Source organism: Lepisma saccharinum, chromosome 6, assembly GCF_977018435.1.
Source record: "Lepisma saccharinum chromosome 6, izLepSacc3.1, whole genome shotgun sequence".
Taxonomy (NCBI): domain Eukaryota; kingdom Metazoa; phylum Arthropoda; class Insecta; order Zygentoma; family Lepismatidae; genus Lepisma; species Lepisma saccharinum.
The window spans coordinates 31117275-31144551 of record NC_139234.1 but is presented as its reverse complement, the minus strand read 5'-3'; the positions used below and the strand labels follow the sequence as shown (position 1 = coordinate 31144551).

At 38.5% G+C, this 27277-nt stretch overlaps 4 protein-coding genes and 1 long non-coding RNA gene across 6 annotated transcripts in view; 1 reads left to right on the top strand and 4 right to left on the bottom strand.

Annotated features, from left to right (window-relative positions):
* LOC145988669 (uncharacterized) overlaps positions 1-9698 on the bottom strand; it is a 91009-nt gene extending 81311 nt beyond the window's left edge. The window contains exon 1 of the long non-coding RNA XR_014441774.1: positions 9482-9698. This is a non-coding gene — a long non-coding RNA (uncharacterized LOC145988669). The remainder of the gene's footprint in view (positions 1-9481) is intronic.
* On the top strand, positions 222-1487 carry LOC145988939 (uncharacterized). The gene has a single exon (XM_083124245.1). It carries the CDS (start codon positions 222-224, stop codon positions 1485-1487), a length of 1266 nt encoding a protein of 421 aa, XP_082980371.1.
* A 2675-nt stretch (positions 9699-12373) lies between the features above and the next one.
* Positions 12374-13600, bottom strand: LOC145989032 (uncharacterized). The gene has a single exon (XM_083124330.1). It carries the CDS (start codon positions 13598-13600, stop codon positions 12374-12376), a length of 1227 nt encoding a protein of 408 aa, XP_082980456.1.
* Positions 13601-17495: 3895 nt separating this feature from the next.
* On the bottom strand, positions 17496-19528 carry LOC145988664 (uncharacterized). Its single transcript, XM_083123727.1, has one exon. The coding sequence runs from the start codon at positions 19085-19087 to the stop codon at positions 17873-17875; it is 1215 nt and encodes a 404-aa protein (XP_082979853.1). The 5' UTR covers positions 19088-19528; the 3' UTR covers positions 17496-17872.
* Positions 19529-19830: 302 nt separating this feature from the next.
* LOC145988660 (uncharacterized) lies at positions 19831-26180 on the bottom strand. 2 transcript variants are annotated; one of them, XM_083123722.1, is made up of 2 exons: positions 25969-26180; positions 19831-22495 (listed from the first exon to the last, which is right to left on the bottom strand). In XM_083123722.1, the coding sequence occupies exons 1-2, from the start codon at positions 26064-26066 to the stop codon at positions 21217-21219; spliced, it is 1377 nt and encodes a 458-aa protein (XP_082979848.1). In that variant the 5' UTR covers positions 26067-26180; the 3' UTR covers positions 19831-21216. The 2 variants fall into 2 exon arrangements, with proteins under 2 accessions (XP_082979848.1, XP_082979849.1); XM_083123723.1 differs by having other exon boundaries at positions 19840-22495; positions 25977-26016.
* Positions 26181-27277: the final 1097 nt, after the last annotated feature.

Here is a 27277-nt window from a genome sequence, read left to right as displayed (position 1 = left end):
TAAAATAAATTACTGCCTTGGTCAGCATATTTAGTTTTTTCATAATCATGGAAACAAGGCTTAATGGTGTTACAAAATGGTAAGTATTATACATGTATCTAATGATAACTTACTCTGATTTTTTTCCTTTTGTGCTATGTCACTAATATCTTTTTGAATGATAGTATTAAAGTTTTTGTCTGGTTTTGTGTTTGTTTCCAGATCTTATTGTAGAGTGAATGATGGCCCAAGAGTCCCATTTCTGGATCAATAAGCAATTTCTCCAAGAAGCCATCAGAATTGGAGAACAGGACCTCCAGCTCGAAGTAGAGGAGTGCAGAGTGTATCCTGGGACAAACGCAGGAGACAATTATGCAACCATAGTCCTGAGATCATCAGTGAAAGCCAGTTCGAGCCGTGGCTTCAGAGTTTACAAGTTAGTGATCAAATGCGTACCTGAGATCGAATTGCGACGGAAGTGGATACGCGAGACTGGTGTGTTCGACCGGGAAGTGTCCATGTACGAGGAGGTGTTTCCAGAGTTCATCAGGCTCGAAAGGAAACAGAATGTTTCTGCATCTCTCTTGAGTTCAATTCCACGCTGTCTTTTTACCCAAACCACCGAAGGGAAAGAGGCAATCGTCTTTGAAGATTTAGCTCAGTTCGGGTTCAGAATGGCCGACAGGAGGAAAGGGGTTGACTTCCACCACTGCAAAATGGTTATGGAAGAACTCGGCAAGTTCCACTCCTTGTCCTATGCTCTGAAGAGTGCAAACCCAGTAGCATTCGAGCAGACGGTCAGGTGCAAAAAGGACAAGCTGTACTGCCCCGAATGCAAGGAGATGGCAGGACACTACACGGTGACAACAATCAACTCCATCTTATCTTTGATCAAACAATACCCGGCGAGGGCCAAGTTCATCCCAAAGCTGGAGGTGTTGAAGCATGCATGCTATGACCTGATGAGCGAGTTTTGCAAACCCAAGGAGCCAATAGCAGTGTTGAATCATGGCGATTGTTGGATCAACAATCTTCTGTTTCGCTACGAAGAGGAAGGAGGTTCTCAGGTGTTAAAGGAAGTGAAGTTCTTAGATTTCCAGATATCCCGGTACGCTTCTCCTGTCCTGGACATTCTCTATTTCCTGTTCCTGAGCACCTCTAAGGAACTACGTGATAAGCACTTGGAGGATCTTCTTCGGATTTACCACAAGAGCTTTTCGGTGTCCTTGAAGATCTTGGGTGTGGACACCGGAGCATTCACTTTCGAAATGCTCAAGAAAGAAATGAAAGACAAATACATGTTTGGGATTCTTACTGCGCTGACCATCATTCCTTTCATTGTAGCTGAACCTGATAAAGTGCCTGACTTGGATTCCATTACGGAAGAAGAAATTTATAGTGCGGAGACGAACCCTTTTTACACCGACTATGAACAGAATCATATCTTGGTATCACGCATAAATGAGGTCCTGGACGATATGGAGGAAAACGGATATTTAAACGTTTAACGTTGCTGTAAGAAGTCCTAAATGTAGAGTGTCATTTATGCACTTTAAATACTAATAACTGGCACATTTGTAACGGTTTGAACCCTTAGTAGTATTTGAATTTCATGTTATTTTAGATAAAATAATTGTGTCTAAGATAGTAAAATCTCTTTTATAGTTATTATTCGAAAATCATTGTCGAACATTTGTTCGAAATATCATTGTATATTCAATCATAAACACACACTCACTCACCAACACTGGCGTAAGCAGGAGGGGGCTGAGGGGTTACATCCCTTTCCAAAATTTTGAGAAAAATCTAATTTTCCAATGATAGCAGTAAAGAACTCGGGAAAAACCAAAGAGGTAAATGAAAACTACCCTTAAAATTATCCCCTATTACGTATCACTTTTTTCTTTGAGCAATTTTTAAAACTATGATTAAAAGTGGTAAATACGAAATATTGTATTGTGTATTCCCCCAAATGCAGATATCTAATATCCATTTACAATTGCATCTCCCTCCGAAAAAAATCCAGTGTACATAAATAAGGTCAGCTTGGAAGAAAATGCGCTATTCGTTCTCATCGTCGCGGTTAATGTTAAGGATGGAATGTGACGCAACAAAATATACCCACTTTTTGGCTAATTGAGACTACGAGGATCAGTGATGATGCGATAAAATTGATGAAGGAACACTCATAAAGAACACCCATGCACACGCCAGGATTCATTCCTGTAACTTCGGTGACTGAATCGAAAGTCAACCACTGAAAGCGTTCCGCCATCTAGCCGCCACACACACACACACACATACAAGTATGCTACAACTTCAATATCTTTGCTCCCAATTTCTGTGGTATTCAAACCTTAGCTAGGATACGCAGCGAAAGTAAGAGGCTACGTGTTTCCTTGAAGCACGATTCATGCTGCTCGTTTATAAACACTAGGAAACAAATTAAAGGATTCACACTGAAGTGACACTACAAGACTTTAGTGTGACTGCCATCATTTGTTTCTGCACGTTTTAACAATGAATAACATGCATCGTGCTTCCGGTGTAGCTTGGTACTTTAGTGTGTTTCCTCACTTATGTAGGAGTGTAGTAATACACAATTAAAAGTATACAAGAGAATTTCATGCGACAATGTTTATTGTTTATTACATATTACAGGGCAATGAAAAATAGCGTATTAATAAAGATGACTTTTGAAGAAAGATCTATAAAAGCTATGAAATATCACTTTCCCGAAAGTTATTTTTTTAAAAGTACGTAACGCATTAAAGTCACAATTACTTCTTCAGAAAGTAACTCTGTTATAATTACCACATTTGAAAAATAACTCATGTCCGTTACAACTAACGCAGCATCAAGTAAGATTAATTTCGTGAAACATAATTCACAGATCAATTACAATAAGGCTGTCCCTTTTCCAGTGATAATTATCTAAATTTGAATTAATTTTGTTAAATTATTCAGTAAAGAACCCCATATTCTAAATATGAAAATACAGAGGTAATTTTTTCCTAAATGCGAGCTTTCTTCCATTCGAAAACGTAAAGAAGAGTTACTGTTGTTTTCGTTGTTTATTAACAGAAGTAACTGAGCTAGAGTTACCGTTACCAAAAATCAGAAAATGTTACTTGTAAGTGCGTTCGTTATATCATGTTAGTATCTGTAGAACTTAGACGACTTGTTTGTTCATATACGCAGTTTCCAAGCAGAAAATATTATCTACTAACAATGCGTGAGCGGGTAAGTTCAACGTGTATGTCAAGTATAGTAACAATTCATCAATGGTCTTTTTTTTACCGGCCGTTTGAGTACTGATAACCCACGTTGTTTTTATCATTAAAACTTGGGATTTATGCCAACGGTCACGTTCTGCGTAAAAGTCGAGTATAATCAAATCTTAAGATGATTGGTAATATATTGATTGATAAGGAATGATAATACTGTCATTTTAAAGTTCAGAAGTGGAAGAATTCTCAGCAAGATTAAAACATGAGTGATTACTCACAGTTTCATACATTCGCACAAGTCCAATGGCACAATGAAATTTGCAAGTTCCATGAAATGACGACCAGTTAGAAGCTACAATTATGTACTTAGCTCTAAGACTTCTGATTGGTTGTTCCGATCTGTTTTTAAGGGAAAGGAATTTGTATAGAAATATATATGAGATAACTATTCTACTAGAAATTAATTGGAAATTTAATCATACTTATTATGATGTAAGTACTTTCTTCAGATACATGGTACGAACACAGTTTTTTAAAAAAGGTAAATAAGGTGGAGGTTGTGGAATATGGGTAAAAAAAGGTAAAGCTCTTTTGGTTCCCTAGGGTGTTCCCGACGTTTCTGTATTGCTGTAGTTGCAGTGTATAAACAAAATAAATGCCTTCATGCAACATTAATATGTTTCTTTCTTTTTTAGATTTAATGAACACTCACCCAATAATTTGTTCTTAATTTTTATTAATGATGGTAATGTTTGTAAATATTATCACTATTATATAACTGAACTACATAAGCAACATGAGAAGCAGTGATTCAATAAGAAATGCTTTCTTAAATTTTAGTAAAAAAAGAAGATGTATGGGCCTCGTAGGTGTCTCGTACGGCACGAGTAAGCTAGGGTTAAATTTACAATACTTTGGAGGTTATCAATATTTTATTTACAATACTGAAAATACTGTGTAATCCGTATTTCCCAAACTCTAGGGCGAAAAAATGTGATCGGAACAAGATCAAGCGGTTGTTACTTGCGCAAACATCTAGGCGTTTTAAAAAGACCTCTATCTAGTAATGTGTTAGAGGAATGGTAGACTACCGTTCTTCTCCCAGAGAATTTCGAGTCGGAGTACCAACCTAGCCATGGGTGTTCTTCTGTGACTGTCCGTTCATCAATTTCACCTAATCATCATTCATTCCCATCATGGTTAGCTAAAAATGGCCGAAAAGTAATCTAACATATTGAAAATACGAATACAATACAGATGAATGAAAAATTGGCACTCAGGACATTTTCAAGACAAGGACACCTTTTCATTATTTGCTTGATTGAATTGGTTTATTTTACATCGCTTTTCTGTCACCTTCGGCTAATCGCGAATATGAGGATGAGTGATGATATATTGATGAATGGATACTCGCAAAGAGTGTCGGGACTCCTGGCCTTGTACCCCGCTGTGTTAACACATTCGGGTCTGGTCTCATAATACAGCAGTGGTCTGCGGTTTTTGGTTGTTTTTCAAAAAATCATAGAAAAAATATTTTTAATTTGTTTTTATTTATAACATTTTTCTTAAATCTACAAAACTTCCTCTTTTCAATGAACAAACATTTGTTAAATTTTATTTTCATTTTCAGACGTTTTTTAATATTTTTTTCAGCAATGTTTTGTGAAGAAGAAAAAAAGTACAACATTGTAACAAATGTTAATATAGAGATATTTTAAGTTCGTAATCTGGAAATTTCAATAATTAACTACATAAACTATCAATACATCTTTTGAATCTTGCATAAGAATAATTCTTATGTGCACATAACAACAAATAATTACAAATTGCAAGTAATTATCTTTTGTATGAAAAAGTGGCTGCAGGACAGGACCAGACGATGTATCAGTTGGTTCTGCGTCATCTGTAAAAATTAAACAAATAAATAAATAAACTAAATAAATAAAATAAATTTTCATTTTACATACACTATACAAAATAATAAATGGAAAAACTAAAAATACATCAGTGCATGTAGGAGAATCAAGGAAGAGGCAAGATGAATAGACCCAAAAAAAATACCTCTTCTCACTTCATTCATAAAATAATAGAGTTTGCAACACTGTTTATATTGTCGACAATAATTATTACGAATATAACCTACCTTCCAAATCTTCAAATTCATCTGCATCATCAAAATCGTCGCTAACTTCAAACTCTGAGGCGGAATCCTCTATGCAGTCTGGATCTAAAGACGCCATTCTAAACAATGCACAGTACATCAACCCGACAACAAACAGTCACAGGTTCGAGATAAAAATAGCACATGAGTCACCTAGCATCGGAATTTCAACAGAGCGGCTTCAATGAACACGCGCATGAGACGAAGTACGAGCATAGCCCGTCGTTAAATCGGCAAAGCGATTGCATACTGCAGGATGGGCTATGCCCGTCGTTCGTCCACATTGACTTTAAGTGCACTGCGGGCTATGCCCGTCGTGAGACCCCAATGTGTTAACCACTCCGTCACGAAGGTCGGATATTATCATCTTGAGCCTTGAGAAGAATTTAGTATATTCAGTCTTCAAGAGAATTGTGTCGGCAAATCTCATTAATGTTCTTTGTGTTTTTCATTGCGCATTGGAAATCTTCGTTGGATTTCAACTCGGTTTCATGGTAACTGCAAGGTTTCTGCTCATTCAATATCTGAAGCTAGTCACCTCAAAATATACGCTACATCACATGATTCTGCCCATTCCACGTAACATCTGAGTGTCTACAATTCAAATGTTTCCGGAAATGGTGGAACTCAACTTGTCCTGTACAGAGATATAAAAGTAAATTTCCCAGCCTTATATGATTTTTATAACCAAGAAAAAACTCATTCTTCTGTGCTGCCATCAATGAAGTAAGTAAGTTTGATATTTTAGGGACTAATTCAGTTCATTGTCAATCGAGAACGGGCAAAAGGAGGAAGGGGTATCTAATATTTACTGACTCGTAAAGTGTATTACAGGTTCTTAAATCTTCTTACAAAAGTCTTTACAATTTATCCCCTTATATTGTAAATTGTATACAATTAGTTCAAACAATACAAAAATCTGGAAAAACCATTGAGTTTTCTTGGGTTAAAGCTCATAGCAATATTACAGGTAATTCACATATAGATGAATGTGCAATAAAGCAGTGCGTCTTCCAAATATTACGAACTTATCATTATACTATACGGATCTTCTCCCTAGAGTAAAGAAGAAAATTCTGAATGGTTTGATTGGTTTCGAAATGAACTTACAACAGTTGGAGAATCATACAGAACATTTGCTGAATTCAAAACACAAAAACCATGGTTTCATCATGTAAGTGCTGCAAGAAATGTAATTGCATTAATTAATAGAATGAGAACGGGCCATTTGTGTACTAGGCAACATTTATCCAAAATTGTAATAACGAACAATAAGAAATGTGAATGTGGCTGGGAAAGTGCAGATGCACAACATATAATACTGGAATGCTCAAAATATAATAGAGAGAGAAATATCTTGTATAAAACTTTAAATAATCTAAAGGTTCAGTTTCCAACAAATTTGTTAAGTTAGTTGTTAATCCAGATGTGTGGATTGGTTATAGTTTGTTATCATTTTTAAGGAAGTGTAACATATAATTGTAAAAGGCAAAGTGTTCTTTTTTTAGTAAAAAAATGTAATATCTGTAAATTTGGGGGAAGGACTGATAATTTTATTGTAAAACAATTGTGTACATTTTATATGTGTATTATTGTTATGGACAAAAAACGGCATAAAAGCTGTTAGGTTCCAAAGAAAGGAATGAATGAATGAATAGATGGAGACAGCAATAGGTACTTTTCTATCCGTTTGGCAAGGAGTAATGACAAATATGCAAATATTTTTTGGGGCGAGGGGTCGATTTTTTTATTTTCCTTCAATGCCTCGTGTCTCGGTAACTGTAAAGGTTAAGAATGTTTTATGATTTTTTTCAAAGTTTCACAGGAGAAAGACGAAGTATCGCAGAATTGTGGAAATCACCGTTACACTAAATTTGAACCTTGGCCTTTGCGTTCGGCGAAAAACACGCAGCAAGGGAAAACACATTCGACTGAAACAATAGGAGATTTGTCAAGGCCAATCGGCACGGTGCGCGGCAGTAGTCGCATGTGTCGGGCGAAAATTCTAGGAAATTGTAAGCAAACATTCAGCTTCCCATCGACAAGGCTTTCCACAGACTACTGCCGTATTTACTTGCTCACACGAGGCTGGCTCGAAGGGGTGTCGTGACTCGGCTATACTGAACGCAACTCCAACTGCCGGCTGGGAAACAGCGAATCGGCGATCAGTTGACTGAAATCGGGCATTGTCAAGTCACAAGCTACCGAACGTTGTTCGCTGGACGAAACAAATGGGTCCACCACATGTTGCCAAACGTACTGTAAAGCGAGAAAGACTTTTCTCGGGCAGCACCAGAAATCAGCGGGGTTAATGGTACAACTGCACACGTGGACCTACATGAGGGAGTTTCACATGCAAACACTCTACAAACACGCAAATAGACTACTGGCAAAACAGAAGTACGCTTGGGAACGTTGCTTCGGGAGAGAGATGTTACCCCTACAGCTTTCACTTCGCAACTAAGTTTGTTGACACCCATCGAGCCACACACCCCCGAAGACGATTGGAGGACAGAAAGGGCCAGAAATATCCGTCAAGGTCATCCGCCTGTTGGAGTTGCGTTCAGTATAACCTAACTATGAAAGCATTTAGTGACGTTTCTTCAATGGTAAAGGCCCTAATCTTGACCAACCTTAACTATACACTATCTCCAATATCTGTGGAGGAAGACCTAGGTCATAGCGGCAGAGAAGGAGGGTGGATCGAGCGGGCAGAGAGAAGCAGTACACGCTGCTGCGAAAGCTGGTACTGCAGTCGTTTTCCTCTCCACGCAATCCCATTTCTTTTCACGTCTTCATTGGTGGAGCCGTCTCGCATCGCTACTTCCGCAGAGACTTGTTTTCGTTCGCTTGTTCCAGAGGTGCCCGGCACAGAGGATACCAAACTCACATGGTAAACGGACCGATTCAGAAACCTCTTCGCACTCCACACGTGACGTAGATGGCAACAGTAGTCCGTAACAAGAACGACAGTAAACGAATGGCTGGAGGCAAGAAAATAATCAAAGAGTAGTATATGGAAAGGGAAAACCCATTGTAAAGCAAACACGCAGTAAGTAATCGCTAAAACTCCGAAGTATATGTTAACAGACATAAATAAAAATCGAACCATGTAAAAGTACCTGTGTACGTACCTTGCCCTGATGAAATAGTAATTAATCGAAACTTGGGCCCAAATCTTGTCTTGAAGTTTAAACGGTGTGTTCAAACTGTTCAACGGTTCTGGTATATTTAATGGAATTGAAACTAACTTTTGTCCATTACTTCATAGCTTCAATTCAACACTAATTCTCAAGCTAAAGAGGTTCAAAACATAGCCACGTAAAATTTGTAAGATACAATGAAATTATAATATCCCCCCTCCTCGACACATACACAGTAGTTGTTTAAATTGTTGTACTGAATATCTAGTAGCATAACATGCCTGACTTATATTTCTAAGGTAAGAATGAAGAATACAGAGAATGTCTCCAATTTCGTTAATATTTGGTACATTAACTAATTTTGGCCTTCTAATCACTAATCTGTTGTTAAAATGCGGGGATTACGTGTAGAAATTTTACATTATGTACGGGTAGCCCCACAAACCATTGACGGGCAGCCAAACAAACCATTCACGAATAGCCCCATTTCCGGTAAGGTTAGGTTAGGTTAGGCAAGCTTAGTTAAATTTTGTTCGTAAAACAATGCGATACAGCTCTAAAAAAATCCACTTATATGGGCTTTTTCCCCGATTTCCACACGTGACCCTCGCATTCTAACAATAGATTCGTGATTAGAAGACCAAATTTAGTTAGTATACCAAATATTAACGAAATTTGAGACATTCTCTACATTGAACATTCGCTCCATTTCTAATACCCCGTCCGCGTACATACAGACATCCATAATATATTTTTGACATTGTATTTCATTTTTTAAATTCCTTTTCCTATTTATGTAAATTCATCGCAATTATGAATCAAGACACGGATTGATGAGATACATGAGGCGCAAAACGAAAGCGAACAAATATAACGTACCTGATATGAACCGTGAATTAGAATTATAAGGAGAATGGTTGATTATTGACATCGATATAAACAAACGAACAGCAAAAACGTATACATACCCACAGAACAGCTTCTACACAGGATATTTCTGCCCGGGAAATCGCTGAATGATAGGTCAACATAACACAACTGTCACCTTATATGAACTCTTCACATGAAGTACAAACGCACAAAGACACACTACACGCCAAAAATCAGTTATCTGATATAAATGTACGGAACACAACGTTCGATTCGACCTCGTGGTGGATGTCAACCGAGCTACCTATGGAGCGGAAGCAGGAGCACGTGACTCTGCCAGTGGGTGCAGGAAGAGATTGTCTGCTCTCCTTAGTGAGTGGGTTCTGTGCAGTGTGCCATCTTAGAAGTTGATTTCATTGATTCGAATTTGGCTGCTCTAAGTCGCTTTCCTGCTACTGAATTTTAAAAACTGTTTACGTTATATAATTTCTGATTGCCGATTTTCAAAGATCGTGTGAATCTACGTATTTTATTCACAATATACTTACATTTATCGTGGATAGTTTGAGAATGGCATACGGGGAACACTGCGTAAGCTTAGCGTTTGAAAATGTTGACACTTTCTGTGTCAGTTTCGTTCTAGCAGGGCTGAACTGACTCACAGGGTTCGCCCTTTTACCATTAGACCCTATTGTCAAACGCGCTACGCTTGGGTTCGAATCCTGACGTTCTCTGTGGGTCTCCCTTCATGAAATTCATATCATCACTCACATCGCGATCAGTGACAGAGAAGCGACGCTAAAAAAAAATAATAATAAAAAAAAATCGCCGTCCTTTTCTGCTTCCACTTCGACGCTCCATTCTAGTGAGTACTCTCTCAAACAGTGTTCGAAACTCGACCTGGACACTTAATCGCCATTTGATGCCTAATACATGAAACATAGTCGTCAAATTTGAAAACATAGTTGCGAATAAGTGAAATTAGCAGCCCAAAACATACCTCATTTAAGAGAGACCCAATACCAATGTATGAAAGACATAAACGTTAGTTTGCACTTTGCTGGTGATTATGTAATCAAAAAAATAACATTTGGAGTGCACTTAATCGTATTCATTCAGTGTTTGGCAGGTGTCCCGACAGAACGTACAAGCGAGCGACAAAACGCACCACTTGGGCTTTCACGACACAACGTACCACTCAGATAAACACCTACCTTGAAAATATTTACTCCGCGACAAAACGTACCACTTCAAGGAAAACGCTTGAACTTAAAATCAAAAGAGAATAAAGTGGTCAGTGGCCCGTCGAGTGATCACGTTTGTGGAGTCCCGAATGATGCTCAGTTAGATGTGAAGAAGCGTATGCAACAGGCGAAGAAAAGGGTTCGAGAGGAAGACACGCCAATTACCAAGATTTACAACGATACTCTAAGCAACCTACACGACAAAGGTTAGGTTAGGTTAGGTTAGGTTAGGCTAGGCTAGGTCAGGTTAGCTGATTTTAAACACGCCAAAATAGCTATATATGCATTTGCCAGTCCAAAGAGTGGATAAAGTGAAGAAGACCCTTAGAAGACCCTTCGCAGGTAGCCGGCAGGTGGTACGTACGTTTTGTCGGTGGTACGTTCGGTCGCGTATTCGCTTGGCAAGTGCAATTTGATGTTTAAAAATAGACAGAACGTGAGTGGGAATTTGTAACAACTTTCTGAAGTCACGATCTGAGTCATTTACATATTTCACCATATTTTGTTACATGTGTATGCCGCACACCCAGCGTCGAATAACATGGGTACCTGGGGGAAACCCTGGGGGGTAAAGGCGGTCAGGGGCGTGATGCTGATCACATCACCCCCACTCACGACGACCGGATCAAGAAAGTGTGGGGCGTTACCTCCACACCTCCTATACGCCTTCATGGCGTGGTGCTAAGCACAGGGGAGCACTATACCTTTTTTGTATGTGCATATTTCGAAAGTTAAAGTTACAAAGAAAGTCAGAGCTCTAGTTTTGGCTGCGGGCATTACAGCAAACTCGTCGATTAAGAAATTAGTGAATTACTTTGGGAACAGCTCACATCGTGCAATGCAGCTGCTACCTAGTCATCGTCAGAGGCCGTGAATCAACTCGCCAAATGAGGCGACTTGAATTAATTGTACATAGGACCAAAACTAAAACTTCTAGTCGCATTTTGGGACTTCAGACCGGTATTTTCGAAGACTGCTCGCAAATATATCTTACTCACGTCAAAAAACTTGTAAAACAAAGTGTTCGGCCTTCACGGACCGGTATAACTACGTATATCTACCGTGTCCAAATGTGTCCAAATGTTGGAAAATACATCGTAGTGTACGCCCGATTTGGAATAAATATTCCAACCCTGCATATACGTCAATGTACAGTCACCGGCAATAATAATGGGACACCTAGATCCTGAAGCAAGACAGTAATTTCTCTTATTGCTTTATACGTACACAATTCTTACCTAAATTTCGAAACTCCCAGCTCCTTCTTATCAATATGTAGCACATTATGGTTGCTAAATAAGAAGTCATCACGCTAAAGTTGTTAAAATTAATATCACATCAAAATACATTAGCCATTGAGACTAATCACATCCAACATGCAAAAATAAGAGACGCAGCTGTCACAAAAACACTTTTTATATAATTTTCCTTGCCTCCTCGATTAGAAGTTTCTGCCGGTCTCCGGTGTGGAGTGAACAGCGGTACGCGCTACGAAGCTAAAGGTAACAGGTTCGAACTCTGAACATTATCATTGTGTGTCTCCATAGTTTATCATTCATCGTCATCGTCGCTATTAATTCACGAGGTAGAAAAGTGATGGAAATTAACTGAAATTAAAAAATGACAAATAAGTTTATCCTCAGCACTAACACCAGCCAGTCGTTCATCACACAAACGCTGATTAATCCGTCTTGAGAGAAAATTTCATATCGTTTCTTACACTTGGGGAAAACACTTGGCGTTCGTTCATATGACACCAGAGGATATGTTATCAATGAGAATATCCACTATTCTTTCTTCATAGTCCGACGTGATGGCTGAGTTCCATCTGTTTGCTTTCCCCACTTTGGCGACATCTTCTTCAGTTAATTCTTCCACACCTGGTACAGCTTTAGTGTCAACAAGCACATGTGGTAAGATCCACACTGCTGAGAACAATCCATATATCTTATAGTCGTTAAACTCTTGTTCGATAGTGCTGAAGGAGATGTGCTGGTTGGACCCCAAAACCTTGAGGAATCTCTTGATACTTTCGTGGTAAACGTGCAGAAGCTGATCCAGATGTTTGCTCCGAATATTCTTCGTTGTGCTCATGTTCAGAAAATACTGGAGATCGATGGCTGGAGAGGCGTAGCGAGAGATCTGCAAGTCAAGTAACTTTACTTCAGACACTTCTCCATTGTTGTCGTACTTGAACAATAGGTTGTTGCCCCAGCAGTCTCCGTGAGAAATGACAGATAACCTACTCTTTGGTTTCACTAAGTCACATAACTTCAGGTAGTATCCGTTCTTGAGTTTCGCTATTCTGTCCGGTACAGTGGTACCAGGGTATTTGCTCTGAAACGCACGTATGGCTAGATCTACACTGTTAGTAATGGATGCTGAGAAATCTTCCTCTTTTTCAGGTATGTACAAAAACTCATCCATATCCCTGCAAAGATCTTCGAAACTTTCAGGATCTTCCTGTTTCATGGCGAGGGAGAAGGCGTGGAATTTACCGAGAGCTTTCATCACCAACTCGCACTCACTCAAGCCAAGACCCTTCCCCTTCTCGGCCATCTTGAACCCCAAAGGCTTCAGGTCTTCCAGCACCAGGAAGTCGTTGACGCTGCCATCCGCCATCCCTCCGATGCACTTGGGGAAGAAGGACAAAGGGTTCTCGACACGTTTTCCCTTAGCAAAGGTCACGAAGGCTGGAAGGATGTGTTTGTACACCAACACCTCCTTGCAAAAGGCTCTTCCGGTCATAAACCTCTCCCTCATGACTGCGTTGTTCGGCTGCAACTTCACGATCAGATGCTTCTTCGTTTCTTCATTGTCACAGGAAGCCAGTTCCACATCCACTCGGAAGGTGAGAGACATGAAATTCTCTCCGCGAGCCACGGCATCGCTCACTTTATACTGGGCGATCTTACAGCTGGGCGATTCGTCGCTGAGAATTCTCTGCAGGAAATCTTCCGTTATTCTCTCCATGAGATCTAGGTCAGAATGAAAGCCGTACGATGTCTTTCCCTGTTATCATCCAAGTTGACCTTTCGCTCAAGAGGAGGCAATCGGTCAACCAGAAGCAAAGGATACTCGTTTGAATGACAACAGATAACGACGAAGTCAAGGAAACAAGATCACTGCCCTAAGCGGAATCTTATATTGGCACTACCGTTATCTTATAATACGTATTAACTACATAATTAAAAAGCCTACTAGAATAAAAACTAGTTCCGAAACTGCAATTGACAATATTCTCATTATGAGATCTCATCAGGCGCGGAGCGTCCATGTAAGCCGTGTAAGCCGGGCTTACACTTTATTAGTTCTAGTAAAATGTATGTAATTATATGGCAAAATTCCTAAAAACTTCAAAGTTCAACTCGGACCGATACCAGTCTTCGAGATCCTGTTTGTTAGATTGCAACACTTCAGCACCATGGGAACTCCCGCCTTCTGCTTGCGGAAAGTTGTAAGCCGTCTGAATGTTGACTTACAAATTTCTGACCAGGAAGGAGCAGTGCCTACCGTATCTGGATCGAGAAGAGCGGGCCAAACATGGCCAAACCCTAGGTTTGTAAACCTACGACCACAGGCTTACAGCAGAGTTGCAAACCTCATGTTTAGAAAAAGTGTTGTTCATGGACGTCCGCAGTATTTCTTTCCACCAGGGCGGATTAAGCAAAGCATTTTTTTTTTCAAGGGTTGGGGTAAACTAGGTATATTTCCCTTCTTAAAATATACTAATTCAAGTTGAAGTTAACATTTTTCTGCAACGCCCTTACAATAATTAACAATTTGATGTGACTGAAATGAAATTGTATATGTGAAAATGGTTGACATTCATTTTTCAGGAAGTGTCTCCTTGCCTTGCCCCTTCTGGACATCCATGGTGTCGTTTAAACTCCGAAATTATGCTACATACTACTAAATTGTTTTGTGATTTTCATATTATTAATATTAATTTATAACAAAAACATAAATATAAATTCGAATGTTTCAACCAACGGCATGGGTTCGACGTTATACGTGAAAAGTTTGAGAAAATTCAACCACAACGAAAAGTGTCCCTCTTGTTTTATTTATATCCCCAACATACAAACGACTTTTTAAACTTGTGCGAGATTTAGCACCATCATGCTTGGATTGGCTTCACTGAATACGCGCCAGCGAGACACAGTTCCTGCAAGAGGAGGAGGGGCTCCAGCGTTGTCGGGTATGAATGGTTGACTGCAAAGGAAATTTGAGCCGGTGGTGCTTGAAGGAGGGTTTTTTTTTCCAGGAACAGGGAATTCTGAAGCAAAAATCTAACAGGAAGGGCAAAAACGAGAAACCTAAATATGAGCGGGAAACGGGAAAACTAGATACACATTGATGTGCTAAATTCTTGTTTCTGTTTTTAGCTTGTAGGAGGGCATAAACATCAGAAATATTAAGATCTCTGTTTTCCGTTTATGTATGAACTCAGCTGGTAATAATTGAGCTAAAAAGTGGAAAAATTAATAAATAAATAAATATGTTAATGAAAGCTGAAGATTGAACCAATTTTACAAATCTCATATCAAATGTGAACCAAATATTATTAATTACGTAGTCCGTGGTTCAAAACACTCTTCGAACAGCGTTCGAAAAGCCTGTTTATGATCTTTTAGGTGCTGGATTTGCTTTTACATTATCCTAAGAAAGCACTTACATGTCCTTTGATAGAAATTTCTGGATATGTCCCTAAAATTAGTGATCATTTCTTTTATAATTAATATTGTATTTTTTTTTTTACTAAATATAGGGAATTTTAAGGCAATAGAGGGATTTATTTATATCCGATATTCCCATCACAGTCCGAAAGATCACTGCTCAAAGCAGTGATCGATTTTGGATCTGGTTTCTTTTTGTTTCCCCGTTCTTGTTGTCGAATATTGCTTTTGCGAATTCCATCTATTGAAAGCGGACTGTCGGCCCTGTGCTGTGGTGTGATAGTGAAGTGCATTATGGAATAAAATGAGTGTGATTGTGCGGTGGGGTGGAAAACTTGTTATCCAGCAAGGATTTTGCTGCCAAGAAGAAACTTGTGGATGTAGGTAGGCCCACCCCTTCCTTCTCTAGCAGGCACAGTAACAGAAACGAAAAATAAAGTGCGCCGATTTTGTGATTCAGGGTACGAAGCTGATACTTGGTTATGCGGGTGTAAAAATTATTCAGCACTTTTCTGTTTTAGTTATTATTATGATTATTATTATTATTATTCATTTTATCTAACTTTGCATATTTTTTATCGTTACGTTACTCATTGTGATAGGAATAAGATGACTTAATTATCAGTTGAAATGTAGGAGATACACAGCCTAGCAAAGAAAACACCATTCCCAGGGATTTAGGCAGAATTTTTAATTTGGTGAAAAATTCCAGGGAAGTGTTCTGTAAAAATGGGGGGGGGGGGTCGATGAGTGTGGATAAATCACTAACCATGTCAGCCCAAAAATAAGCACAACGGGAAATAACCTTCATCATGATAGGCTTACACTGTTGGAAAGGTCACACTCCGCCACTGGATCCCATAAAACATCATAAACTGTCTCTCTTACCACGCATGCCAAATCCTGCTCTAAAAACTATAAGCGTGTTATCAAACAATCTATCATTTATGAAAATAGGATCTATAGTCAACGAAATATAAAGAAATTTAAATCCTTAATAGAAAAAGAATCTTGGAGCCAAATATATGTAAGTGAAATAGACAATGATCAAACGTTAACAATTTTTACAAATACACTCTACAATATACTGAACACAGATTTCACTAAAAGGAAAGTGCAAGCTAAAAATGGCAAAAAAAAAAAGAAATGTATAACGAGATAGCTAAAACAATATAGTAAAATAAAAATATGCCTAATAAGCAAATATCAACGCACTTCCATCAATGAAACAATAAATAGACTTTACATAAATTACTATTAAATAGAAATATGAAATGCCAAATAACAATATTATGTAAATAAGATGGCATCTTCAAATAACAAGAGCAAAGCAGTGTGGCACGTTGTAAATGAAAATACAGTAAAAAAAACAAAAATAGGCAAAAAAAAAAACATATCGTTATGCACAAATGACATTGAAATAGATTATACATTTGCAGTGTGTGAAACATTTAACACTTCGCCAAATACGCACCGACTCGCAATGACAGCCTGCCGTTTCCACTGTTCAACGGACATCACTGTGTGCAGTGTTGCCACGTTACACTTACATCTTTATTCCGTGGAATAAACATCTGTATGAAATCGGTTTCGCAATGTCAATTGACAATTATAATGTACTTTAAAAACAGATGCAAAGAATTTCAAAACAAGGCACATATTGTATTTGTAGGATTACCCAATACTAAGAAAAGTTTTTCCACAAAGTTGATAAGAACGGTCTTTTGACCGATTTTAAATATCCGAAAATTAAGAATTGTGTTTAAAACCTTTCTGCCTGCACCGTATTAAAATTTGATTACGATCGGACCAAAAGACATTTTTTTTATTTTTAGACTAACAAAGAGACTGAGAGTGATCGTTTGCAAGACTTAGAAAAACGGCACGTTTTTTGTTTTCACGACGATAAAAAATAAACTGCATATTTGAAAGAAAATTTGATTACCTTACCATAGATGAACGCAGAATTGAATAAGTTAAAATTTGATATAACTCGGTTTTATGTAATTCTTCTGGTAAATTGTTAATTTGAGTCCAAACTCTAGTGTCCATTATTTTAAATCCGACAGTAACAGTTCATATTCTACATGCCTAGTTGCCCAGAAAAGAAATTGCGTTTTTGGGCAGACCCTTGATTTAAACTTCTATAAATTCTACAACTTTCTTGGTTAAAGCAAAAAATTACCATGGAATAGTTCACGCTTTCTATTATTTGCTTTTTTTACAACACCACACAAATAATGTTTATAATTTCCGTTGCAAGAAACTTGTTATATAATATTACATATGCAGATTGATTACATTATTACCTTCAACAGTTCACATTAGTACCAGGATATGTTATACAATATTTGAAAATGTCAGTCCTGCTTATGAGTTCAATTCATTATCACTCACTTAGTTTGTGAGTGAGTTTGCACAATTTTTCATCTTGAGAAAGTTTGTATCCGCCAAATCGAAGTAAAACAAAGCCATATTAATACTGCAGACTAATAACAACAACACTTGCAACATTGAGACCTGGCCAAACACTATACTTTTTAAGCAGACTTAAGTTATCGGTTGTTTAAATAATCCCAACTGAGATGTATTCAGTTAGAAGATCCGATATTCTTTCTTCATATTCAGTAGTCAAAGCTGCACGAAATTCTTCTCTTCGTCTTCGCCTGGAAAGATCATCCTCAGTCATTCCCTCCAAATTTGGCATGGATTGGCTATCAACGAGTACATGCGGCAAGACCACCATTGCCATGTACAGACCATACAAGCTGTGGTCGCTGAAGTCCTTCTCAATATCGCTGAAAGGAATGTCTTGCTTTGATCCTAGAACTTCGAGAGTATCTGTGAGGCTTCCATGGTATACTTTGAGAAGATGTTTCAGATGATTCTCTCGAATACTCTTGGTGGTGCTGGTGCAGAAGAAATACTGGAGATCAATCGACGGAGATGCGTACCGAGATATCTGCAGGTCAATCAACTTTACTTCCCTCACTTCTCCCTCCGTGTTGTGCGAAACTAAGAGGTTGTTAACCCAGCAGTCTCCGTGAGTTATTACTGACATTGGCTCCCTTGGTTGGATCAATTCAAGAACTTTGGAGAAAGACTCGATCTTCAGTTTGGCTATTCTTTCCGTTAGTACTGTGTCTGGATTTTTACTCTTGAAAGCTTGTATAGCTAAGTCTACGCCATATGCAAATGTTGATGACATGTTAGTCCCTCTTCCGGGTCTGAACAGGACTTCGTCTAGGTTCCTCCTGAGAGCCAGGAAACCTTCTGAGTTTTCCTGCTTCATTGCGAGGGAGAAGGCGTGGAATTCCCCGAGAGCTTTCATCACCAACTCGCACTCCCTGAAGCCAAGACCCTTTCTCTTCTCCAGCATCTTGAACCCCAAGGGTGCGAGGTCTTCCAGTACCAGGAAGTCGTTGACGCTACCATCCGCCAATCCTCCTAAGCATTTGGGTAATGAGGACAACGGGCACTCGATGCCCTTGCCCTTAGCGAAGGACACGAAGGCTGGCAGGATGCGTTTGTAGACAAGAACCTCGTTGCAGAAGGCTGTTCCGGTTCCAAATCTCTCCCTCCGGACCGCGTTGTTGGGCTGCAGCTTCACGATCAGATGCCTCTGCGTAATTCCTTTATCGGGACAATTCAGTTCGACTTCAACTCGGTATGTGAGGGACATGAAATTGTCCCCAGGAGCTACGGCGTCACTCACCTTGTGATTATTAATCTTACAGTCGGGGAAGACTCTTTGGAGGAATTCTTTAGTTATCCTCTCCATGGCACTATCTCGAAGCACAACACTACGAAGGTTCAAGTACACTCAAGGTATTGCAAGTGAGATAGATTGCGTTACGTAAAGTAACTGCTTTCTGCTTTGTATGTAAGTCTGCAACAGAAAGTAAGAATAAATAAACAGGATGGCCTACTTAGTGAAGATAACACATTATTCAGCGAGGAAATAATTCATTTTGTTAGCTTTGAGATAAGGATAAACAGACATTCTGTTGAGATTGTGTAACATTTTTCACCCATTTTCAGTTGTCGCCACCACAGACATTTGCTTTGATTCTAATTGGAAAGGGACCTAGGGTTGTCCAAATATTACATAAACTTTCTGGTAGATGATTTTGTTAATTTCACTATTTGTCTCACACGTTTAATCACAACTATCATGACGAAACATGAAATATCAACTGCAAACAACTCCTACCGTACTCAGGATCAGGACTCTGGACCATTTGCTTTGAAACATATTATGGTAACAACTACATAGGGCAAGTCAACAATATCAAAGATTCTTTTTAGTGATTTCTTTCATTCGGAAAGTAATTGTGTATCAATTCTATCCCTTCCAAACCCACCTGCAGGAATTTTGAATCAAAAGTATAAGGCAAAAATGAATGAATGAATCGATTTATTTTACTTCGGGTTTCTACCACTTTGTCTAATAAAAATTCAGTACGTCTATAAACGTTATTGTTGTAAATTAGCACCACGGTAGAATTGAAATACCTTTGATTGATTGATTGATTGAGTTGGTGTTTTAAGTTCACTTTATGCACAGTAAGGCTAATCGGGACTGGACCTACAGTTTCAAGTGGGATCCGAACCGCTATGAGCCTCCACCAATTGAAATACCTCTCCTGGTATAACCAATTTATCCTGATAGTATTTACGCGGACCCGAGGTCGTACATTGAGAAACAAAAATGATTTGATGTTCGAACTTAAAATTTCAATCAACCACTCAATCCCGACAACGATCAACTACATCTCCCTAAAGAAAAGACCAAGTTGTATTAACTTACTATAAAATATGTTAATGGTGAAGAAAGAGCTGAATGTGCCACGTGATTCATTCATGAGCAGGAAAAAAATCGCAAAAGCGCACATATTTTCATCCGTGGACAATGTTGTCCTGAATATAATCCAGCTATTCGAATTCTATCTGTCAATGTACTTAGTTGAGGGTTCGTAGTTATAGTGAATTAATCCACAGTGCTAGGAATGGAAGGATACAGGTGAAAGTAGCTATTACCCAGGCGGGAAAAGTTGCGCAAATTATCTCCAAAATGTCTCATTGTCACGATAAAAGCTTCCTGCTCCTGGACCAAGGATTGACATCCCTATCCACACACACATACATTGAACACGTTCCATTTCAAGCGCTGATTATATCCACACGTGTGTATGGTTTGTATTGTGTATATTTTTCGGACCATATGACGTACTCTTAATTTTGAGCTGAGAATTCAGAATTAAAAAATACAACACTTTATTCTCAACTACCGGTAACTTACCAGTAAAGGAATCGCCATTACTCTTCATTTTCACTTACTTATATGCAACACTGTAAGAAAATCTCTTTTGTATTAGTAGCATTGCACAGAAATTTACTGTAGCCTTAAAAGCTTGATAACTGAACACAGAGCAAGTGATTTGAGGCTGCGGAAACAGTATTGATGGACCTTCGGACAATAAGATGCAGCTCAATTTTAGACGGATTTTTTCAAAGGGAAAAATGCGTCTTGTGTCCGAAAGATATGCTATATTTACTGATGGCGAAACCAAAATTATTTGAGGCACTTTTCGCTCCTCTGAACAACTATCTCTGCAGCATTACCATACCCAAACATTTATTTTCACTAAAACAAGCTTTATATACAGCCTATATTTATCGTTGCCAATGTCAATCGAATCTTCACCATCGTTCCTCGTTTTCCTTGGCTCTCCACCAGCTCTCACTGGTGACAATGGCAGCATTGGATCAATATTCTCAATAAGTACCTTCCATCCATAAGTCAACAGCTGCTCGAATTTCCTTGGTTCAAAGGCGTAAAAGTGGTGTACCAGTACCTTCAACTCATTTGTAGTCGTGTGCAATCTTCAATGTTGATAAGGATGCACATTATTTATTCATGTAACCCTTAGCTTCCATATCAAGCAACACCTCCTTTAAGCGTGACACTAAAACCTCATTTCCTTCATTAGCCGAATACATCGGATTCTTCTCTGCGTTAAAAAAGTCCTCTTCTGTCATGGAATCCAAATCGGGCACATTGTTCTTCTCTGCAACTATGAAAGGGATTATGCTTATGGTGGTTAAGATTCCAAACATGTATTTTTCGTTGAGTTCTCGCTTCAGGGCCATGTATGTGAATGGTCCAGGGTCTACGCCAAGCAACTTCATAGATTCTGTAAAGCTCTGGTAGTACACAAGGAGAAGATCCTCCAGGTGCTTATCACGCAGTTGCTTGGAGGTACCCAAGAACAGAAAGTAGAGGATGTCGAGGACAGGAGATGCATAGCGGGATATTTGGAAATCAAGAAACTTCACTTCCTTAGGCACCTGAAGGCCTCCCTCCTCCACGTAGCGAAACAATAGATTGTTGATCCAACAATCACCGTGGTTCAGCACGGCGATGGGCTCATTGGGTTGGCAAAATCCATTCATTAGGTCGAAGCACTCGTCCTTCAGTTTTTCAATCGTAGGGACGAACCTGCTGCAGTCAGGGTGGCTTTTAATGATCGTCAAAGCAGAGAGCATGGCACCTTCCGTGAAAGGGGCGGCCTTCTCTTTGTTGTTTATATCGTATAGGAGGTCCTTCTTCGGTCTCACCAACTTGTCGAATGCTTCACGGTTGTACTTCTTCATCGCGAGGGACAACGAATGGAACTTTCCTAGCTCCTTCATCACCAACTGACAATGCAGAACATCGACGCCTTTCATTCTGTCGGCCATTTTGAACTCGAAAGGAGCCAAGTCTTCCAAAACAATGGCTTCTTTCCCCACAGCGACCTCGGTGAAGAGACAACGAGGAACGGATTTTAACAGTGACACGGACCGCCTCTTCTCGAGTCTTTGAAACTCTGGAAACACTTCCGTGTACATCGACACTTCCCTCTCGAACAGCCCCGACTCTTGAATCATCTTTTGCCTCAGTTCGCTTTCCGGGACGCACTTCACCACCAACTTGTATTCCTTTACCCCACGCTTGGTTTTCGCTTTGGCGGTTGCCCTGTAGACCACGGTGGCATAATTATCACCTGCATTGGTGCCACGGTACACCTTACACTCTTCCACCTGCAGCTGGGGGTCGTGGTCTCCATTCCTCAGAACATCCTCCAAGAAGTCCTTGTTGATCCAAAAATGGGACGTTTGGGCCATTTTCAGTGAAAGGAGTAGCCTGAAACGAAGATTAAATATTTTTTAACTTTAAGCACCTTCATTTCTCATTGAATTTAGTATAGCTGAGCTTCGGTGTGGAGAGCATCCAACACTTCTAACACAATTGCAAGTAAAATAAAGACTCTTGGCCAAGGTGGATTCATGTAAATCAGGTGATTTGTTTTTGTAAAAAATAAGTAAATTATAGAATAATGAACATAAGGATTTTGTAGATATCGGAATCACTTTTGGTGAAAATATATTAATCTCGTAATCATTTAATGGTGTTTATTAGGCTATAGGAAAGGAAAAACAACAACATATATGGACTGATGAGGTGAAAATATACGTAGCTCTGCCCTCTAAAAAACTTTCGATATCTTGAAACAGCCGGCCCTCGTGGCCTTGTATGTAAACTATAAACACACTTAAATTTTTCTTGATATAAAATTGATATACAAAATACTAATCATGTTAATCATACTAATCATGTTAAACGGTAAATAGTGCCATTATCATTAAACTGTAAATTAACATGGCAGCTGATATTTTTCAAACTATCATTAAATAAATTCCCAAAATTCAGCTACAAAGAATATAAAAAAATATTTTAAGTTACAGTTATTTGTAGAGTACATGAGTACCAGAATGTTTCACTGGAAGAAATGTTACTGAAATTTTTATTGTTATAGTTATTATAGTTACTGAAATCATTATAGTTTCAATAACACACTCAACAAAGTTCACATATACAGTATCAGAAACAGAAAAATGTATATTTACATATAACTTTTTATTTGCATTAATCAAACTGTTCAAATATTTTACTAGAGAAAGCCTTTCTATAGAAACATGTATGGTGTCAAAACAATACAAGCAATTTTAAATGTATTTTTTTAAATAAAAAGAAATATCCACCCTGCTCTTGGCATTTTTGCTATGGCACTGGGCAAACATTAAAAAATGCCATTACTGAAACTAATTCATTATTTTTTAATTGAATTTATTATGCCCATATTAATACTTGTAATTCAGAGCACTATAATTGGACTCGACCGGTTGGATTCTATCATAAGTAAATAAATATTCAAGTTCAAGTTGGTTTTCCGGAGACCTTAGACGCAACACAAAATGCATATCCTGTTTTCAGATCAAGTTTTCCATTGCTTTTAATCAAAATGCCCTTGACCCTGGACAAGAGCTCAGTTCCTGGGCGCTACACTTATCTTACACAGGCAATGTGGAACTTGTCTGCACATTAGCGGAAGCAAGCTGACCTTTCGGCTTTGTGGAAGCTGCTTGCCTCAACGCAGTCCTGCCCTTCACCCATAAACGCCTACAATTATTCGAAATCCCAATGTGGAAGGGACTGCAGTCAGGAACAATGTTTGAGGGGAAAATACAAGTATTACATAATTTTGGCATTGTTATATGTGTTATATGTACCCTACAAGGTAAAACTTATTAATTAATACTAATAACCATGTACAGCTAACTGCAAATATACGTATTTGTCCACCACTATTTTAATTTTTTATTCTACATCCTGTGTTGTTTTAAGGAATAGAATTATTTTGATGCGAAGCAAATGTTGTCCTCTACCGATTGACGTTTTTATTTCAATTCATGATCATCATATGTAGAAAATACGTAGAAGTGCATGAAAATGGTGATTGGCAATTTGCCCACTATTTCTATTGAAGAAATCATCTATCAGGAGGAAGCATTAACTGTACAGCCAATGGCAAAGATAATGGGAGTTAAATTGTCCATCATCGTGTTCAATAATTTTGTTTCTCACAATGTGGGGTTCAGGGTTTGAAACAAAAGCACCAATGAGAATATAACAATTTCTACTTCAAGATAAATACAATTCAGTTCTCTTCAAGAAACATTGAACGAAGCAGAAAAAAGAATGCAAGTAGTGATGGACAATTTGCCTACTATTATCTATGCAACTGATTCTACAATAGAATCTCTGAAAGGACACTGAGCATATTCCGTTCGAAGCATACAAGAGAAAGCATTCAATACGTGGAAGAACAAATGTGGATATTGTAAATGCAAAGCATAAATTCATAAATATGTTTTCATGGTTCTGTAAATTGTATGTTCATTACGAAGGTTATTGCTTTCTTAACGCAGAATTGAATAAACTAAATATTCATGTACTCTTTTTTACGTAGATCTACTGATTAATTTTTAAATACAGTCCAAACTCGGGTAACCATAATTTCTAATCCCATAGTAGACCTACAGTTTAAAGTGGAATCCCAACCACTATGTGCCTCCACCGGGGATTGAACCCGGGATCATAAATATGTTTTGATGGTTCTGTAAATTGTATGTTCATTACGAACGTTATTGCTTTTTTATTTGTCTCATAATGAATAATGTAAATTGGTTTATGTATCTGTTGTATTCCGTTCAACAAATTCAAACATGAACAGGCATTTACTGAAATTTAATAATACAGATTTGTGTTATTAATTTAGTAAAATGCTACGATTTTGTAGGGCAAATGCGTGCGTACGGGTGATTGTGTGTGTATGAGAGAGAGAGAGAGAGAGAGAGAGAGAGAGAGACTGCGCATTTCCAGAGGTTATAAGTCAGTTCTAACTATTGTTAGATTAATTTGTGCGGGTCTCGAGTTGTTGTACTCCCAATATTAACTTTATTTGGGTATAAAAGTTCGTTAAATTACCAAAATTTTTCCTGTCTGTTTAGAGGCTGTGGAATGGAATCCCTCTCTTATTCTTCCAGTGACGTCACTGGTGCGGAATCTTTAGATTGGGATCCAAAACTAGGGGAGGGGAGGCAAGGTGTCAAAACTGGGGGGCAAAGTCAGTGAAACAGAAACAGAGGGATATGGTGACGGAGAAAGAGGGGGACAGGAGAGGGAGACAGAAATAGAGAGAGACATAGAGGGAAAAGAGAAAGAGAGATTGAGAGGGTAAAATACATAAGGAGATAGAGAATGAAAAATAAATATAGACAGAGAGAGAGAGAGAGAGAGGAGAGAGGAGAGAAATAGAGAGATATGTAGACGGAGAGAGGGGGGGAGAAGGAGACGGGAGACAGAGAGAGACAGAGAGGGAAGAAGAGAAAGAGGCAGAGAAGGAAATGGGAGACAGAAATAGAGAGGGGAATGAAAGACAGAAAAAGAGAGAGAGAGAGAGAGAGAGAGAGAAAGTGACGAAGGGGGAGAGACAGAAATAAAGACAAGGAAGGAGACTGAAATAGAAACAGACAGAGACGGGAGAGATAGAGAGACGGAGAACCAGACGCAAAGATAGAGGGAGAAACAAAGATGTACACACAGAGGGAATAGAATCGAGAAGGGAATAACAAGTAAGCACTTTCTTGTCATTGATCATACCTGCGGGCGCCCACGTTCGTGATAAACCTAACAGGTTGCAAAACAACATAAAATAACCAAAACTGGTAGGAATTACAAATTTATGAAAATTCTGCGTCAAAAACTGAACTCACTTGCTTACCAGTTCTCTTTTGGAGATCTCCGTGGCCGTTAGCGACGCTCTCAGAATTGAGAATGACTCGAGGAAGCTTGAAAAGCGCTTGTCTTGCATAAGTGGAGGATGACTAGCATTTACTAGATTGTCCTGTCTCTTAACAACACCTGATAGCAGCTGAAGGACAGGAACATTCTTACCTTTACAATCCGTATGACGATTTAATTTTCAACTATAAATACATCACTCGAATGCCACTCATTCTGTTGATAAGTTCGGGTCCAACACGCCTGATTAGTGAACAATGGCAAATAATTGAAAGTTCACTTGCTCCGTTGTGCGAGCGAGTGGAGTGGTCGATTCAGGTTCTCGATAACGGAAGTTTCGATTTCGAATCGCCTTTTAATCAAGGGATCCCGGGTTCGATACCCGGTGGAGGCACATAGTGGTTGGGATTCCACTTTAAAGTGTAGGTCTACTATGGGATTAGAAATTATGGTTACCCGAGTTTGGACTGTATTTAAAAATTAATCAGTAGATCTACGTAAAAAAGAGTACATGAAAATTTAGCTTATTCAAGTCTGCGTTAAGCTATGGTAACCAATTGTTTCTTGGACTGTGCCTTCGATTTTTTATCGTTTTGAGAACAAGAAAGTGTCGGTTTTTTATGTTTCCCGAACAACTGTTTTCTTTGAAGTTCTAAAGATCACGATCAGATCACAAGTTTTTTTTATTTATAGAATCGAAGGCATATTTAAAAAAATTGTTATCATAGCTTAACGCAGAATTGAATAAATTTGATGTAACTCGTTTTTAAGTAGATCTACTGGTTAATTTTTAATTAGAGTCCAAACTCGTGTATCCATAATTTTTAATCCGATGGTAGTCCCGATTAGCCTTCTGTGCATAAAGCAGACTATAAAAATAACTTAACAAGAACATATTGTATGATTACTTTCTGTATACATAAACGTCATCTTTAACGCTCTGTTCATATTAATGATGTGTTCTAAATTTGTTGTGCTTACGTTGATCATCATCCATAACAGAGACTGTCTGACACACGTTTCCCTAAATTTCCCTAATTTTAAATATTTTCCTTTCAGCTTAAATTAGACGAAATGGGAAATAGACAAAACAGGAAACGGGAATATCCCTAAAAATATCTTCGTCATTTGTCGCCAGGAAAGTTTCAGAAAATTATATTTCTTTAAACTGTCGTCCGATAAACTGATGAAATATAGAAACGCTGAAAGAATTCTTAAAATCCTCTCTCTCTCTTGAGATCCACATCTTGTTAACCAATGATGACCATCAATTAAAACAAC

Excerpts from the sequence above, each read along its gene's own strand:
- LOC145988939 (XM_083124245.1), top strand. The coding sequence starts at position 222 with ATGGCCCAAGAGTCCCATTTCTGGATCAATAAGCAATTTCTCCAAGAA.
- LOC145989032 (XM_083124330.1), bottom strand. The coding sequence starts at position 13,600 with ATGGAGAGAATAACGGAAGATTTCCTGCAGAGAATTCTCAGCGACGAA.
- LOC145988664 (XM_083123727.1), bottom strand. The coding sequence starts at position 19,087 with ATGGAGAGGATAACTAAAGAATTCCTCCAAAGAGTCTTCCCCGACTGT.
- LOC145988660 (XM_083123722.1), bottom strand. The coding sequence starts at position 26,066 with ATGCAAGACAAGCGCTTTTCAAGCTTCCTCGAGTCATTCTCAATTCTG. Across the intron at positions 22,496-25,968 it reads AAAAGAGAACTGGTAAGCAA|GCTACTCCTTTCACTGAAAA; the intron begins GTGAGTTCAGTT and ends TCTTCGTTTCAG.